Source organism: Harmonia axyridis, chromosome 1 (genome assembly GCF_914767665.1).
Source record: "Harmonia axyridis chromosome 1, icHarAxyr1.1, whole genome shotgun sequence".
NCBI classification, from domain to species: domain Eukaryota; kingdom Metazoa; phylum Arthropoda; class Insecta; order Coleoptera; family Coccinellidae; genus Harmonia; species Harmonia axyridis.
Genome location: NC_059501.1, coordinates 39163674 through 39183229, shown reverse-complemented (window position 1 = coordinate 39183229; position 19556 = coordinate 39163674). Strand labels below are relative to the sequence as shown.

At 34.5% G+C, this 19556-nt stretch overlaps 1 protein-coding gene across 3 annotated transcripts in view; it reads right to left on the bottom strand.

Annotated features, from left to right (window-relative positions):
* Positions 1-19556, bottom strand: part of LOC123671355 (nephrin) — a 494576-nt gene that overhangs the window by 178352 nt on the left and 296668 nt on the right. For all 3 annotated transcript variants that reach the window (XM_045605135.1, XM_045605136.1, XM_045605137.1), the window contains exons 4-6: positions 13117-13227; positions 6514-6717; positions 3148-3299 (exon numbers count right to left, since the gene is read on the bottom strand). In XM_045605135.1, coding sequence (XP_045461091.1) covers positions 3148-3299; positions 6514-6717; positions 13117-13227 — 467 coding nt within the window. The remainder of the gene's footprint in view (positions 1-3147; positions 3300-6513; positions 6718-13116; positions 13228-19556) is intronic.

The window sequence follows — 19556 nt, the reverse complement described above, 5'->3', positions numbered from 1 at the left end:
ATGCCATGAAATAGTGAAATTCTCTCTTTCAGATGACTTTCGAAGATACAGATTTAGCATTGCATCAATTCTTCGGAATTTTTTGTTGTTTCTTAGCGCAATCTCTAAATTATAAACGAGCCGTGAATTCATATATTAGGTTTCACAAAAAATCGAATAAACGTTTTACCGTAATTCTTTTTCTTCGTAGATCATTCGATATTTTAAACATGATTCGTCTATCTCATAATCACCAAACATTACATTATTTGCTATCCCAAATTCTCCATTGGGAAATTCCTATTCGATTAGATCACTTTACATTAAGGGGTTGAAAATAAATGCTTCAATTACAATTTCAACGAATGTGAAATCAAAATGAAATATAAAATAATTTCACATTCATCTTTCTACTTTGACGATCATGAATTATAAATAGTATCTACAGGCTTGAAACGAAAGTCCTTCCTCGAGAGGAAGGTAAGATCATCGTTTTTTGGAAAAGTGAAGGCGAGATTAAAATTTTAGTGGAATATCTAAATTTTCGTAAGCCAATTTATATAATTTCGGCTAGTTTTATAGCTTCCATAGTTTCCTTCATTTCCATAAACATATTTGAGAACTGATGAATAACCCAGGTATTTCTCAATGCCCTACCTATGATTAAAAAGGTCATTCTAGGGTTTGAAGAAAATAATAATCGTTGAACCAAATGACTTTACTCTCGAACTACTCGATGTGGAAGTTTCAAGAAAAATGTCATTAATTTCTTTATGCAAGCAGGATTATTCTCTCTTAGTTATTAAGATTGTCTCCTACTTAATGATTCAATTTCATGAGTTCACGATAAAGATATCAGCAATATCCTAGAAATTGATCAAGGGTAATGCAAATAAACAAACTCTACCTTAAAAAAAAAGCAAAAAAATCAAACAAAGTTGCATCGCAAAGAGAAGATTCCCGAGCTGTTGAGATCGTTTTCACCACATTGAATTGATTCGAGACGTTCACGCGTCAACTGAAGCTCGAACATGATACCATGATACTCTACCTTGTATCATGAAGCTTGGATGCCTGATTGGACAAGTACAGAAATCTCAACGCGGTGAAAATTTTCTCTTCTCGCCTTGTTGCGCAAGGGAGCACGAACCTGGATCTGATAGTATTGAACATATAAAATGTTAAATTTTTAATTCGAATAAATAACCCCGATGAAATAAAACAAAATTGATTTCCACAAATATTCCATCGAACGAGGAATGAATCCATTAAATAACCCTGGGCGCCAAATCAGCAAGTTATTTTTTGAAATTGGTTTTCGATTGAATGGAATATTTTATCAGCTTGTTTGGCTCAGCATAAGAAATCAAATTTTATTCAAATCGAAATTTTTAAAATCCTATGACCCAAATACATACTACTTCTGTGATCAATGTCAGTTGTAGGAATCTTGGTCACGGAATTTGTGTTAAATATCATCTTAAATTCAAGTCGATGTAGCTAGGGAGCAAATTCTACTAAATGACAAAGAAACTGCAACACCATGAAGAAGCTGTTTAAATTTTGAATTTTTTTTTAGATCATTTTTCATAGATAGAAAAGAAAGGAGTAAAACATTGAAATTTGGAGAAAAAAAGAAGGTTTACAATTTTTTTAATAAATTTGTTAATAATGTGTTTGTCCACCGCGATTATCTTAACACTTCCCAACACGTCTCGGCATTGATGCAATATTTATTTGAATTTTCAAATTAAAATGCATTAAGATGGACTATTTCTTCTTGAGGGATACTATCCCAAGCTACGTGTACATGTCTCAGAATCGCAAAAGCCCGTAAGGGCTGAGGCAATGACAAAAGATCCACATGGGTCACTCCGAAAAAGTTTGAACTAACTCTGGCAACACGAGGTTGGACATTATCTTATTGGAATATTGGATTCGCCGGTAAATGTAAGGGAGAACATATGGCTCCACTTTTTCTTGAAGGTAACACAGCGCTGTCATGTTACCTCTAATAAAGACTAAAGGTGACCTTCTGGCATTTGCAATAGCACCCCATACCATAACGCCTACTGTCCGGTGTACATGACCCTTAATATCAAACTGAGGTTTACCTCTTTCTCTCTGACGTCGTCTAACCCTTCTTCGGCCATCATGTGCACCCAAGAAGAATAAAGATTCATCAGAAAAGACGACCTGATGCCATTCCACATTCCAATGTTGACGTCCTCTGCACCACTGTAATCGTTGCCGGCGATGCTCAATCGTCAGAGATAACACAAGATGTCCAAAGCAGTCCAAAAGTCCTTATACGGCGGTAAACTTTCGGAGAGTTACAGGATGGCCTAGTTCTCCTAACCACTTATCAGTCAAAGATCGAGTCGACGCAAATCGGTCTCTGATGTCCATAAGTCTTGAACTTCATTTGTGCCCCTTCGAAGTCCGGTGCCTAGTCTTCTTCGATTTTGGGCATTATCAAACCACGCTTGACAACATCTCATAACAGTAGTTGGATTTCTATTCGTACGGTTAGCGATTTCAAGAACTTGCAAAAGACGACTATAATAATTGAGTAACAAAAATTGTTTACATGAAAAAACCTTCATGATTTTCTTCTGCAAATTCAATCATTTACTCCTTGCTATACTATCTATGTTTCACAAAAAAAATTAATTTAAACAGCTCCTTCTGGGTGTTGCAGTTTCTTTGTCAGTTAATATATTATGTAGTTGATAAAGAAGATGAGTGTATGACTGTCTCATTGAATAGGATTATTGTATAGGAATATTTCCCGAATTATAGTTGTATACTCATTACTCGGTTTCATATAAATATATATTTGTAGGTGATATATCAAAAATTATTGTGAACTGAGCAATTTATCACAGGAATTTGGACAGAAATAATAAATAATCAAATTCCGGTGATAAATTGCTCAATTTCAAACATGGACGTGAATAGTATAGAATTATCGAGATCGATTAAACACCCACTTTTCATATGTATTTTGATTTTCTTTCTCTATTTTTTTTCCCATTATAAATCCAGAAATAAGTGTGAGAACTCCACAAATTCCCATAAGATTGTTATGAGTGAATATAGCTACTTATATCGAAAATTCCCCCAGAAATATATTCCCTTATAAATATTTCAATAAACGTAACTTACAATCTTGGCAAGTTTCTTGACAGGTCTGCTACCTCGCCACCATGTGATAACAGCATCAGGACGAGATCCATACGTTCGACATTCCACTTCATATCTTTTATCAGCAGATACTTGGCGTTCCTTCGTTAAAATGCTGACACTCTGGGGTTTCACTGGAACGAATATTCACACTTTCAATAAACGGATGAAGCTTGTATGAATTGAAATGAATATGAAAATTTGCAAATCAAAATGCACAAATAAATATAGAGAGTGGGCCGAATTGAACAATTTCGAATGAAACATCCCATTGCTGACCTAGATAGACGAAAAATGATATCGATGTCTGAAGCTCAATTTTTTACGAGCAGTTATATCGTGAAAACCATATAACGATAAACCCTATCGTTTTAGGGTTAAAAAATGTTTGCCGTTAAGGTTCATCATGCAATACATTTTTTTGTACGAGAAAGATTGTAGGTATTCCGCTAAAACTTCTTTTTCTATAATCCCCAATAATAATGGAACCATTGACATAACAGGTTGTCCTAAATTCGTAGGTTTAACAAGGTTTCTCAGTGGTGGGTAGAGATGGTGTGGAAGAATGTGTGATTTTATTTAGCTCGAAGTACCAAAACGTTGTTTCTTCTGGCTCGAAGTACCAAACTTGTTGTTTCTTGTTCGAAGGACTGTATAATGTTGATTGTAGATGAAGGAAAATACGAGAATGATTGTAACTTATTTAATATGCCATGTTAAGCGAGAGAACATAAACATATAATAGAGCTGTAATTGTAATAACATCTACTAATACTTCTACTGAATGAATACTGCTGAATGAATACTGAATTATGGAAGCACTCGCTAGAGGTGAGAGCATGAAGTGAGTAAGCATAGAGCTGAACCACAGAGGAATTCTTCTTTTTCCTGTGTAGGACTCAATATGGAGTGACAAGGTTTTCGTGATGCCGTGCTATTTTTGGTGGAACCAAAAAAACTACATCTTCAACTCTTATAATTTCTGCGCTAAAGGGTGATATTCTAATTTTGCCATTTTCCGATATCGGCTAAGAATAATACATCGGCTTGATATAGATATTGGTGGACTTTGATCAGCTGTATAATAATCGATGCATACTCGAGTTGGTTTATACATTCGAAAAAATTTCTTCACAATGGCTATTTGAAATTTAAGAAAATTAATTTTGAGCAACTTATATTACGTAAACGGTTGAATTAAGAGCATTAATGAAACATGGTCATTTGATCAGAATCACGAGTTCTACAACAAATAAAAATTCGAGCAAATTCACTCAGAGCCAATTTCCCTTTGATAAGGTGCGTGATTCTTCCTCAAATATTCGATGTTTGAGGACACCTGTTCAACATAACATAAACCAAAACCTATGTGCTCAAGGTTATTGAGAACCGAATTGAACAATTTCGAATCAAACATCCTATTGCTGACCTAGATAGACGAAAACTGATATCGATGTCTGAAGCTCAATTTTTTACGAGCAGTTATATCGTGATGAACGGTTCTGTTCGTGATGATCCCAACCTCTTCATTCATTTCATGTTAATACTTTAAATAGCATAGACTATCGTTACACAGCATTTTCCATAAATATCCAAAGATGTACCTCTATTGAATTCAATTGATGCAAATATTGAGTCACCAGGATGCCAATTCGATTTGCAGATAAATTAATCTCCACGAGAGGTGACATTTATCCTAGTTTGACGCCTTTGGCTATTACCTATAGGCTTTCCTCAAATCTTCAGAGTTCACGTTAGTGAACCAACTTCTCTGACCCAGTTTGAACAAAATATTCGCCACGAAATGGTAGCCATGACGGAGCATACTTACCAATCCATCATCAGGAAGTTAAGTTATACAGTTATACATTTGGATAACATGATTATTTAGAAATAAATTCCTAACTGCTGTATTTTCATAATTTTTTCGTCAAACAATTTTTTTCAATAGCTTTTGCGGACATAAACTTTCTTTTGAGACAACCTGTATTTATACACTGAATTATAACTGAAATGTTCTAGAATTTTATGGATTGTATTGATTCCGAGCCAGTCCGGCACATAACAGGAATAATTTTCAATCCCCTGCACGAAGACTCCAAACTAAACCGACTTTTAGCCGATATTGCGCTGGATAAAGGCAAACCACGATACCTCAACTACCGACTTAATACGAAGCACCCAAATTGAATTCGAACTGCAAATAGACCCTCTATTGCATAAACTATGTTTATTTTCGCAAATAGGATATCGATTCAGCAGGACCTTTCTATGCGTTTATCTGTGCTATAGAAGCGTCTATGATCGTAACATCGGCAACAGAATGATTGCTTATAGTTTTTCAAATAGAGAAATCGTGTTTTGGACATTAGAATAATGACTTTGTGTGTCACCTATGATTTTAGTAGTTGGACGTTGAGAAGTGAACCGGACTTTTTATATTTTGGAAATGAGTTGATCAACGTGTTGTCCCGCCATAATTTTAAATTTTCCAGGAAGCGTGCTCGATTAATTTCAAGTCAATGTGGGTTTTAGTCTGAGGGAAACTACCATAAGTCGATCAATTGTGTGAAGGTATGGTATTTTCTGAGCAACAAGCCACACAATTTCCTTGGGAGGCTTTTGTTGGTTTTTTATTTTGAATTAAAACGTACCATATTTTTCTTCTTGTGAACCTTCTAGTGGAGATTAGCGATAACTGTGACAAATTCATCTTTTTTTTTTGACAATACCCCAAAATTATATACTTTTTCTTCTAAATTTTCTGAACATTACCTATTTAATGTTTCTACACAACCTTAAGATTATTCAGAGATCTGCATCTTCTCATATTTATTATTTATTTGCTCTGAATAGACGGAATGATACCCGTGATTCAAAAAGTTGTTTTTATATCTCAGATTACAGAAAAGTTATGAAAATCTGTAGGTATTCAGAACAGAGTGTTATTAAATTTGGAGCTGAGTAACTATTCCTGTTAGGACGTATTATGGATTTTGAATAAATGTCAGTTTGATTAGATTTGTGGTTTTTCAATAATTGAATGTGAAAAATTTCTACCACTATTTCCGGATCATGAACATCAAGATAATTTAATCGAGATTATTAAGGCTTTGAACGTACCCTGAAAATTTTAAGTATCTTGACCATAAGACAGACGGACGCACACAATCGTTTTCGATAGCTAGAAATATGGTCAAAACGATGGTTTGTCTTTCCTCTGGAAATATCCCGTAAAAAGTAATTTTTTTTAGATTTATAAAAAACTTGAAAAAAAAATTTTTTCCGTTTATTTTTCTGCACTAGTTGATGCACAACGTATCTAGCCACATTTTTCCGTATACTTACAATTTATATCTAACACAGCCACTCTTGTTTCGGGAGCTACTAAATTATTGTTGCTTGCTTGACATATAAATCGAGCATGCAGATGCCTCCGTTCGATGTGAAGGAATGTCAAGTAGTTGACGGTGATTCCATCTGATCGGACTTCGAACGTGTCATCCAAAAGGGAATTTTCTAGGAACCAATTCACCCTTGGCCTTGGTCGACCTGTAATAGAAGTGTTACTGTGAAAATGTTGAAAAGGATTAAAAAATTATTTTTCTCGATTTAACAAATTGAAACATGTTTGAGAGAAGTTCATTCCAAAATTCACATGGAAATTGGATAATGCCGAAACGCTACATGGATACTGAATTACATGACACATACATTTTTAATTGAGGTCCACTCTTCAAAACCCTTTGTCGTTCAAAATATAAAACTATTTCATAAAATTAGAATAACATCTACTGAATTCATTACGATACTTCTATAATTTAGGTTTTTCTTTCGAGAAATTAGTTCTTTAGTATACAACGTGAAGTAGCCTCAACACATCAAAACTTGATTTCTTCGGCTAAATCTACAGCTTGAATTTATTATTCGATATTATTCATCTTGAATTCATGCCTCTACTTTATATAACAGAAATAAGACAGTGCTCATTGATTTCAAAGATTTTCTTATTTTGTCAAATGACAAAATGAGAAAATCTTGAAAATACCCTTTTTTATTGATGTGTTTTCCACGGAACCAGTTACCATCTATTAATAGTATATCACCTACATAAAAGGAGTTTAAAGAAGATTATTATTATTAATTTATTTATACACGACTAGAAAAAGTTACGCATCAGCCGCGTAGCGGCGAGAGATTAATTCTAGGAGTGCATAATTGTCTTACAACTCGAGTTGTGTACTATACTTTAAGACTGAATTTACGTAAATTACTTTCTTAATTTCTTAGAATCATCATATTATCACACGCCCTGAATTCTATTGTTCGAATGGTCCTTTTAGCTTCCAAGAAATGTTTTGAAAAATTCAAAGAAATTTTCTATCATTGTTGTGCGTTCTGATAAGTTGAAAACGGTGTATTTTTGCAATGTTGCTACCTTTTTATTGCAGAATTAATGATAAAATACATACATGAAGGAATTTCGCCGATGTCATCAACCAAAAAAAACGTTTCGGACCACCAAGTGCTGGGGTCAGTTCGTTTCTAGCTGCCTTGAAGACTTATGAGGAAGGACTTGATAACAAATCAGTACTGATATTTGATTTGACTCAAATTGAAAAAAATTACCAGAATCGTTTGAGACGTTCGGAGGTTATCATAAAAAAACTGAATTATGGGAGTATTATTTGGTTTGGAGGCATGGTAAGAAAAAAATTCAAACATCCCTGACTCTTAATATACTTTATTCACACCTGAGAAAGAGTTACGTAGTACCGGAACACCCTCTTTAGGAAAATTTCCAGGAGAAAAAAAATTTTTCATCAGTGAAAAATGTTCGCAGTTCTTTGTTCGGACTTTTCATTTAGAATTTTCAAATGGATTGAACCTGAAGATTTACAATAATCGGGAAAATAATATCGAAATATTATCAATAAAGAACTTGACCACACGCGTTCGAAATCCGAACCTTCCCTGAATATATCAAGTTTTTAGGCTGTTCTGTTCCAGGGTTGTCATGTTTATAGACGGACGGACAAAATCGAATTTGATACTAATTCGTGATCAAAGAGTGAAACTTATCATTTGAGATCATTCCCAGTTCAAAATTTTTTTCGATAACGTAGAATCCCCTTCATATAGGTTCATAAATATACTTGTGAATATTTCTGCTGTAATTGTTCAATTGTTTCATGATATCATAAAAGGTATAGTCTTAAAATTCTCTTACTGGTAATGTGGACGTCAGCCAAGAAATATTCGGTATCTAATACGATAGCAACAATATTTATGAATCGAGAATATGGTCCATTATTCTCGGGTCGTATCTAGAAAACTTTCATAAGGTTTTAGTATGATAAATCTTTCCTGAAACTGGCTCCGTTATTTTGGTGTAATATTTCTCCTATAAATATTTGGGAGTTTGATATTTCTGAAGTATGTCGTCTTCGTTGATCGCTCGTAAAATTTTTGTGATAAAACCGAAGGGGAAGCTTAAAACAGAAGGTTGTTAAATTTCCTGTGTGCGAGGTTCCATATATCCATTAGATCATTTCTGTGATTGCGGAAATGACGCATAGGATACAAGTCTTTTGAATGCGGAATGAAGTAGAGGAAAAATTGTACCAGAACCTGATATACCAAAATATTTCCCTAGCGAATATGGCCTACCAAATGCCTAGATATCTACAATAGTAGACCACAATCCAATTGAACTCATAGGTATTAGGAAACGGGCTGAAAACAGAAAAAATTCAAACGAAAGCCTTCATTATAGACTGACAAAAGCATAGCTAGCGAAACACTTCAAAAGAAAATCATTGAGATCCCACCGACAACTCCTGTAGAGTCAGAAGAGGAAGTTGAAAGCCTACCAAGAGGAAAGAACCGACAGAATTGAAATTCCATCTCCAAAGCATCCACATGGTAAAACCAAAGAAGCAATGAAAGAGCGAGTGAAAGAGCTTGTCAAGAGAAACCGAAAAATCAGTAAAAAGCACAGTACAGAGACAAAGAAAAAAAGGAATCGATTAAACACAATCAAATGAAAAAAAGCCTTTCTTACAAAGCATTTTGAATGGTAAATTTACTGGAATTTATTCCATACTTCACATGACGTTTAGAAACTCGTGGAAGAATATCATTGCCTTTCCACTTGCATTATAAATAACTTTTCTCTAATTCAGTGGTTTATTCGTTCATTCTGCCACATCTTGTAGTGAGAAATCGTGCGAAAATATTGCAAATTCGCACAGATTTCATTGTTAGTATATTCTAGAACAAGTTGCAGAAGGGAATCCTATTCCAATATGAATGCGAAATTCGAGTTTTCGAACACATGAGTGTTGGAATTGCCTTCTGCAACGAGTATTAGACGATATTTTCTCTATTTCAGTCAAGTTTTGTGGAATATTGTCCAAATTCAATGAAAAATTCAAATTATACATCCTATGACTTATGTATTGTATCTAGGCAGTTGGTGTGACTGTCTGAAAATTGACAGATTACGGAATTTGAATTTGAATCGTACATTTCGAATTTTGAAATAATTTATAATTACGCATTAAATTCGTGAATTATGTCCAACGAAATCGATTTAACACATCCAGAATTGAGAGAAATTGCGAATTATGTTGCAAATCATTTCACTATATCCAAATGCAGTAAAAAGTTCATTACAGCACTGTTTTTAGTACTGTAATGAACTCATTACGATACTGAAATAGAGAATTTATTTTATTTTTATATGTTGGTACTCGAAACTATCCAGGCACAGATTTATCTATTATCTGTCAAATTTGTGATCCAGAAAACTGTTCTGCCAATCCACATTTCATTTTTTAGTGCAAATATCACTTAACGATATTTATGGAAATATAATTTCAATAAAAATTCAGTGAATAAGAGAAAAAAATGTATATCTAATATTCATACACAAGGTTTTTTCTACCACTCGTTCATTCGAAAATTCGTTTCAATTCAAAAACTTTGTGCCTCGTTTATGAATTTGAACTTATTTATTATCTATTATCTGTCAAATTTGTGATACAGAAAATTTTTTTGCCAACTCACAATTCTCGATGAAGAAATCACTAAACGATATTTATAATGATAATAATAGGAGAGGGAGTTTGTTCAAGAAATATATTACATTGAACAAACTTATGGAAATATTTCATTAATCTCAATATATATCCAGTCAATAAGAGGAAATAATGTATAATACTAATAGAGAAGGATCATTCTAATACTTGTTCATTCAAAAACTCGCACGTTTTTTAATTTTGAACTTGAAAGAATATCTATGGTGCAACTGGCCCTTGAAGTTTTTAGTATTTTCGTTCTCGTGTTGAAGTTTCACGACTTGACGGACAGATATATCTAAAATTTGTCCAGTCAATCGAAATTTATCGTTTGAGACTATCCCCTGCTCGAAATCGAAAATTACAGATTTGGAAATCTGAAAGATAAAGATACAGAAAATGACACCGAAACGGAATTGTATACAAAAACATAGAAATAGAATAATCCAATGAAATACCAATTTAATTCCAGCAATAAAATCAGTAACAGTGAGTGTGCATTCATTTCATCCGGAGATTCAGATTATTACTACTTCAAGAGTGGAAGAAATATGGCTGCCGCGACAGGTATCCGGAACAAGAAAACCATCGCCGATCTCTGAAATTGCCAATAAATTGAAGTTTGAGAAATGAGTCGTTTTATATATTTTTACACTGACCCGGTTTTACGATAATACTGCAGTTTATTCCAGAAAAGTTCACTGGAAGTTCTGGCACAGATCGAAAACGATTCCGGTTGCAGAACTGAATTTACGACCTTCTCCGGATCGCATCATCTGAGCCAATCAATCACTCGAAACGGAATTTCCTACTATTTTCAGTTTTATCGACTCCGGTACTCGACTTCCTGTCCGAGTATTGACAGAAATATTTACACATGCTCTACAAGATGGAAGAATAACATCGACTTATATTCTATATTCCTGTCGACAGAATAGCGAGGGATGATTGTTGCACTATACAGGGTGATTCCAGAGGAGACCGTCAGATTTTAGGAAATGTTTACACTAGTCATGGCAGTTTCGAATCAATGTTTGGTTCATGGTTGGGGGCCTTCATTGAGAATCTACAGGATGATTTGTCCGATTCGACCGATTTTTCTTTTATTCATAACTTTGGTGAGGCTTTGTCAACATTGATGAAATTTTCATTGTAAAACAATATGATTGTCTAGTTTCAATAATTCCAACACTTTTTCCAAAATACAGGGTGGGAATTATGATAAGTTCAGATTGAATTTGAAGGTTTGAAAAAACACCCTGTACATTCCGTTTTCGAAAATTCGCTCTCTGATACGGTGCGTTTTTATTTTTTTTTGGCACACGTCTAGTTTTCCTAGAAAATTTTTTAAAGATGAACAATATCGTTATTTTGCTCCAAGGCAGTGAGAATATTCTGAACAAGATAGAAAAGCTGTATCTTCCAATGATACAAAGCTCTTCCGAATGATGGAAAATAGTGTTTATCAAATTGAAAATTTTCCATGAAACTTAAATCTCAATTTAAATCAAGTTCGTTAAGATGCATGGTTACCATCTCAGTGAACCACAGAATGAGAATACCTATTAAATAAATAATCTTTTATAAGAAGTGTATTTCAACATGCCCCAATTATTAACTCATGCGGAATATGCAGATTTGATTTTTGTTTATGATTTTTGTAACGGAAATGGAAATGAAGCCAAAATGGAATATCAAAGACGATTTCACAACCAACGTCAACCAAATAAAGGTACTTTTGGACTATTCCATTATTCTAAAGAACATAGGCAATATCCTAGTAAGGCAGAGCACATTGATAGGCCTACTCAAAATAAAATTTCCAATCAAATTCTTGAACGGGTGTAGGAGGAACCGTCTATTAGTACTAGTCAAATTAGTTCCGAATTACGAATTTGAGGTTGAAATTAGAAGTAGAGAACACCTATAGTTGAAAGAATTTTCGAAGAATGTAATATCTCAAAGGAAAATCCATTCCTCATCAGAAAGAAATTTAATAAAAAGGTCGCGAATATGTATTCAAAAAATCAAATCAAACCATTCTATGTCAATTTTGTGGTTATCCTTAGTTTTGCCTCTCATAATATGTTTCCAATGTTTATTCTGTATTAGTAGTTGTAGATTTTTTGGTTTACGTAGGTACGTATAAAGATATTTTCTGGAATAAATGATTTCATACATCAGAATATGAGTGGTTAAAAACGAATTTCGAATTTGGAAAAACTACTTTAGAACTCAGGAAGAGCTTGTATCGTTTCTTCAACCTGCAAAATAATCTGAACTTATCATAATTCCCACCCTGTATTCAGTAAGACAAGAAAGTTGACAATCATATTGTTCTACACTGAAAATTTCATCGATATTGATCAGCCATACCAAAGCTATGAATAAAAGAAAATCGGTCGAATCGGACAAATCACCCTGTAGATTAAATAATAAATAATCAATAAAGGCCCCCAACCATAAACCAACCATTGTTTCGAAACAGCCTTGACTAGTGTGAACTTCTCCTAAAATCTGAGGGTTTCCTCCGGAATCACCCTGTAGGTAGGTGTGCCGATCTACTTGTCAATTGATAGATGCAATGAATGTAATATAATTATTTACAACACAAATGATCACTATTTTGTTATTGTTATTTCAAAAATCTAGGAGAAGGTATTGGTAATAAACGAAATATCATTCTTATTCCGAATGGAGAAACGCCTTGCTAAAAGTTTTATTTGAGGATCTTTATAAATGATTATAACATCGTTCTTGCCTCTGAAAAATTGGTGATCTACTTCAATGTGCTTACATCGATAACATGATGATCGCATAAAAAAATGTAAGAAAATCAGCAATTTTGGTCATTGCAATAATAACTTACCTCCTTTAACTTCACATATCAAATTGAGATCTGATCCCTCATTATATGGCCCCAACAGAATTGTTTTTTCTATCCTTCTGTCGTCGTATATGTGAATTTTGGATGGAGGAACTGAAACAAAGAGAAAAAAATGAGTTGAATTTCTTCTCGAATCATAATGAATAGGTCTTAATGATTTTGCATGAGGGACTGATCTATAATAATCTTGAATTCTGAAATTAGAAATATCGATAATATCTTTTTAATGAATATGTACATAAATAATGAATAAGTCAACAGAAGCTACAACAGACAATAATTATTTCGTTCGAATGCATCAGAGTATTGACTAATAATTATTGATCTTGAAATTCGTTTATATAAAAGTGGAAAACTCATTTGTAAATCAATATCAATAAACGTTGACGTATATGGTTTGACCATCAAACCTGAGAATGTGTACCTGTAGGGGAGAAGAACAAAATTTTGATGAAAATTTGGCTAATTGGCTATGACAAGAATGTAATAATTGATTTTACTTTATAATTGCACTGTTTATAGGATTGAATTTTCACCAGAAAGTCTTTTGATATCATTAAGAACTTAAAGTGGGAACACCTCCGTTGAATGGCACATTTGAACATGATGAAGGGTAGGTTTGAACACAGGGCATGGGACCTCAAAAAAAAATAATAATCAGCCAAATAATACACAAAAAAAATCTGCGTTGAGAAAAAGCTATCGTATGTTGTATCTGTTATGATTGAAATGAAAATAAAGCAAGGATTAGGTTCTTGCGGTACTTTTGTCGGTAGCAGGACGTTTTTTTCTTTCATACTCCATACTGTTGAGTCATCCACAAGGAGAAGTTCAAATTGCAAGTATTTTCCTACTTCTATGGTGCAATATATAATCGCTTACGAACAAATATTGATATTCAACTTCATCGGCCAATTCACTCGGTAGCTTATTCTGGCAGACGATTGACAGAATCATCATGAATGGAGTATTTACTGCTTTCACTTTATGTATCTTCTCTTTGTACGACTTCCTTGTTGGTGTCAGCATTATGTTGATTTGATCTACACCACCGTTTGCTTATTGTCTTTTCTCAGATTTTTTGTTCCAATATTTCTACCGCGATAGTTTCCACATCTAACTGGTTCGATTTGATGGGACGAAGATCGAGGAGTTCATTGAAACTGGGTTGCTGAATGACCTTCATTAGATTATGTAGATTTAATTGAGGGGTTTTCCTCAACTGCGATCTGAAGGTCTATTGTGCCACCATTTAGAGCTATTTTCGACAGCTCTGCCTGATCTACAGTTCCAATGTATCTAGGATGGATTCAATAGGCTACTGCCTCACAACTACAAGTTTCTTGTTTTTGCGTTGGCTATTGATGGCGGGTTATTTTGTCACTTGATGATCTGGAGTTTCCTCCTCCTCCCCACAGAATCTGCACTCGTCATTTTCAGCTAGATCACTACCCATGAAGTGAAAATGCCCTGTAAGGAACCCATTAAGTAGGTGTAGTATATTCTTGCTAATATCCAGATACTTCTTGGACATCACAGTGTCAAAGTTTTGAAGAAACTTTTCTGAATGATCCAACCCTGAAAGATTCCCCATAGTCTTTCTCTTTAGGTTTTTTCCTTCTTCTGATACTCTTCCTTGTATATAATGTACATTTGTCTGTACCAATGAAAGGATTTGGTGCTCCTTTTCTAGAAAGTATGTTGGCCTCTTCATTTCCTTTGAATCCCGAGTGGCCGGAGACTAGAAGAAGAAGACTAGGAAGACCTTGCTATTCTTGCCTATTTCATTGAGATTTTTTCGGCACTACAATATCATTTTAGAATCGATGATATGTGAACACAGTCGTTTGATTGCAGTCTGACTATCAGAATGTATCGCTATATCAAATTTCTGATAGTTTCTTGCTACGTTGCTACAATATCTGAACAGTCAGCCAGAAAATTAAAAATTTCATGAAGAAATATTAGGTTTGAGATATTTCTGCGACACTATAGAGATTCCATATTTATTTTCTGACGAGTAAGAGTAACTGAAAACTCTCTAGAAGCGACAGAAAGTTTAAATGAAATATATTTAAAAAACTCATTCTGAACTCTTGCATTCTCAATGGTGATCGCCAACGTCAGACAAAACTGACAGGGCACATGAAGAAGAAACTCTTGAAACAAGAAGCTTGTGACCAAACACAGGAACAAAATTCAAGAATAGGCCTACAAAAGGCATTATATAGAATTGTTTTATTGTTAAAAGGTCAGTGAAATCGGCAGAGTTGCTCTATTCACAATACTCCTATGATGATCACGAAAATTAAGGTCAGTGTCCAATATCACACCTTGATCTTCCTACTGTATATTCATCAAGAACAGCTCCATTCAAAATATAATCCGCACAGAGTGGAAATATATTTCAACGGAATCTGTTTAAGTTTCGATCATTGAACAACCGAGTTAATATCTCATTGTATCTAAGGGATAGCCACCACATCTTTGATTGTCTTAATTCAAAATCACCTGCGAAAAGTAATAAACTACTATATTTGATTGCAGATGTTATGTCATTTACGAAAATTAGAAATAATATGGGACCTGAATGACTCCCCTGAGTAACTTCAGATGCAACTTTCATTCGAGAAGAATTGGAATTCTTTATTTTAATTTTCTGAATATGTTCTGTATTATTCCGCTAACACGGAAAATGTATGATGCCTTAGATAAGGGACAACCTTCCCTGTGTATGTTTGTCGATTTTGCTAAGGCTTTCGACACTGTAGATCACTCGCAGCTGTTGGAGGTCTTGGAGGCTTTTGACTTTCGTGGCGAAGTTCTTGGACTCTTTGAGAGTTACCTTAACAATCGTCAGCAGTTGGTTCAGATCAGAGACCAGAGAAGCGAAACTAGGTTCGTTGAATGCGGTACCATTCTTGGTCCTGTTCTTTTTATTATTTATGTGAACAGTCTCTTTTCATTGAAAGCTTGTGGTGGGGTCATCAGCTTTGCGGACGATACTTCTGTGTTCTATATACCTCGAACACATGGTCTAGTCTGAAAGAAATGGTAGAAGCGGACTTCGGTATGGTGGTCGATTGGTTCAGTCATAGGTTGTTAACAGTTAATGTAGAGAAAACGAAATACCTTCCTTTGACAAACCACAGAAACCTCCTTCCGGACTTCGCTTCGATAGAAATCCGCAATCAAAATAACAAAATGGTTATCAACCCGGCAAACAGCGTAGAATACCTCGGAATTACTATTGACTCTCACCTGCGTTGGAATTTTCATGTGAACAGGATCACAAAAAACCATAAGATCCATGATTTATAAATTCAAACACCTAGCCAGATTCTTGAACTTCTCTCATATGAAAATGATATATCAAGCTCTTGTTCATTCGCGTCTTATGTATGGTATTCTGGGTTGGGGTGGCGTGGCAGTTAGTTGTTTGCGGAGGCTGGAGGTGGTTCAGAAATTAATCTTGAAGATTATTCTTCGTAGAGACCGGCGGTACTCCTCCGATCTTGTGTATCGAGAATCGAAGGTAATGGATATCCGACAGATATTTTTTTTCAAGCTCTGAGTTTACTCGTTCAAAAATCGACATGTATTTAGGGGAATATCACATGATTACCAGACAAGTGGACGTGTCAAAAAAAACCTTTTACTTCCGTCGTCCCAGAGGACTGTAGGTCAAAGATCCCACTATTTTCTTGCACCCCGTGTATATAACTTTTTACCATCCAATATCAGGGAAGAATCCTCTATTAATAGGTTCAAGCCACAATTGAGAGAGTTCGTATTTTCTGTTCATAGGAATACTGTTGTGGACATAATAGATGTTAAAAATAAAAGATTATAAGATACTTGAATTCACACACACCAACACACCATCGTTTCTGTTCTGTTGTTGGCCAACAGGAGAAAAAAATAGGTAAATGACTGCGAGGGCTTAAAAGTGGATTGGAGAGATTGTGGAAAGAGTAGGGAAGTCAGCAAAATTTTCGAACAGCAAAACGAGTTTTGGTATGGCGATTGTTTTTCTTTCTTGTACTTTGTTGTATTTGGCGATGCGAGGCACTGATCACCACAGACAGTCCACACGGACTTTGTGGTTATTAAGTTTATTTGTATAATTTCTGTCAAATTATTTGTAACTTAATGTATTATATATTTTCCCAAATAAACTATATTATTATTATTATTATTATAACTAATCAACGAGTATTTTCTGTTAACCCCAATTATTTTCAAATTTCTACCTATCCTAGGGATCACCTCTTCTCGAAACACACTGTAAACTTCACGTGCTATTTGTTCTTTGATGCTGCATAAACTCAAACTAACGTGTGAATAATTTGCAACGCTGTAGGGCCTACTATCTCATTAATTTTTCACCGAAAGTGTTGTATCATACCTGGAACACACTTTAAAGTCTGTTGAAGTGCTCAATACATACCTTATGTCTCTATGGTTACACCTATTCCTTCGGAAACATAATGCATGCGACCGCACTTAGAAGTGCTGCTACCAGTTTCAACCTCGAGAATATCTAACGTAGCATCTGCATAATTCGCATTTGAAATCTGGAGCTTCTCCTGCGCTCAATCCGCTACGAAGAATATATTCGGGAACCGAGACGTGACCTTAATCTTGCCTAGTGGAGATGCATCAGCCTTCGCCGGCAACTTATATAAATATATTCGTCGCATTCGCTACAGATTCTCCAACAATGGTGCCTCCTTATGCGTCATATCTGCCGTTATTAACGCTGGTGTAAATCAAACATCCATATGCATTCTGGTCCCATTTTCTGACAGGATGGGGAAGGTTTGCGATGTGACAGATGCGTCTGCTTGAAAAGCAATATGAAAAAATCGAGATAGCGCTGACTTGGCTTCTGGAGGTTTCGAGCGCTCGTTCATTCAAGTGGTAATTGTGCTCTTGGATCAACAGAACTCTGTTAATACGGGATGTCCTTTTAGGCGTTTATGGAAAATTTGCACATTGGGATTTGAGACAATGATATTTCTCCTTAAAATATTTCTAGTTCTCTACAACTTCCGATCATACCGGAAATAGACTACTACTTACTCATTTCAAATGGCACACCCAATATATTATTGCATCATTAGATAGCTTTTTTGATGATAATTTCGTCAATATGCCATACCTCAACTCAACGGTTCATGAGTTAATGGGATTCTTATAAAAGAAATGGTTGCCATGAGGACTCACATCTTTTTGAATATTTCGAGAAAAAGCTTTTTCCGAAAAAATATCATATTTTCCTTTTCTATTCTGCAAATATAAAACTGTTTGTGGTTTGGACCAAAAATGTACAGGGTGTTTATAAGAAAATTATGAACTTGAATGAACTCGAATTAATCAAAACTCAAGATTTTCAAATTAGAACATAAATTGTTTATTATTTCAGTCGATTCTACGTACAAAAATAGAGGGAGTTATTTAAGCACACCCTATACCTAAAATAAATACTTTAAGAGTTATCGAGGAGAAACTTTGAATGAGGAAAAACCGCAATTTATAACTGTGTGGAGTAGTCTGTGACTTCCGGAAAACACAGAAAGGAAGTAAAATTCGATGTTTCCTATTTTTGTACGTAGAATCGACTGATATAATAAAAAATATAGGTTTTAATTGAAAAATCTTAAGTTTTGATGAATTTGAGTTGTCCAAGTTTATTAAAACTATATTTTAGATCCGAACAGCAGAAAATTTTATAATATTACGTATTCACAGAATCGAAAAAAAAATTTTTAGGAAAAGCTTTTTCTGCAGAAAAATTTGAAAAACTGTGAGTCCTCATCGCCACTATTTTTTTCATAATAATCCCATCAACTCATGAACCGTTGAGTTTTCACCCAAGGTATGGCATATTCTCGAAATTGTCGTCACAAAAGCTATCTAATGATAAAATGATATACTGGGTATGCCACTTGAAATAAGGAAGTAGTAGTCTCTTTCTGGTATAACCGGACGTTGTAGAGATCTATTTTAGGAAGAAATATCATTGTCTCAAACCAAAATATGCAAATTTTCAGCTCAAAATTATGATGGTTTTCTATAAACGTCTAATAGGCCATCCCGGTGAATCACCCTGTATGTATTTATGAAATGTGACATTGATATGATGTCATTGTTGTCGGTCGATTTATCTGGAAGAGGGGTAGGTACTTATATGTTATTATCCTCCAGAATAATGTAAAAAAGAAATAAATAAAATAATGCAGAAGAAGGTATTTCACACATTCAAACTTAATTCTAACCTTGTAACTTCTGGTGCGGTGTGGTGGAAATATTGGGTATTCAAACAGATCAACCAGTGATCAGATTAAACATATTCATTCGATTACACCCGCATGCGATTCAGAAATAAATAAACTAATTCAATCAGTCAAACCGAATAT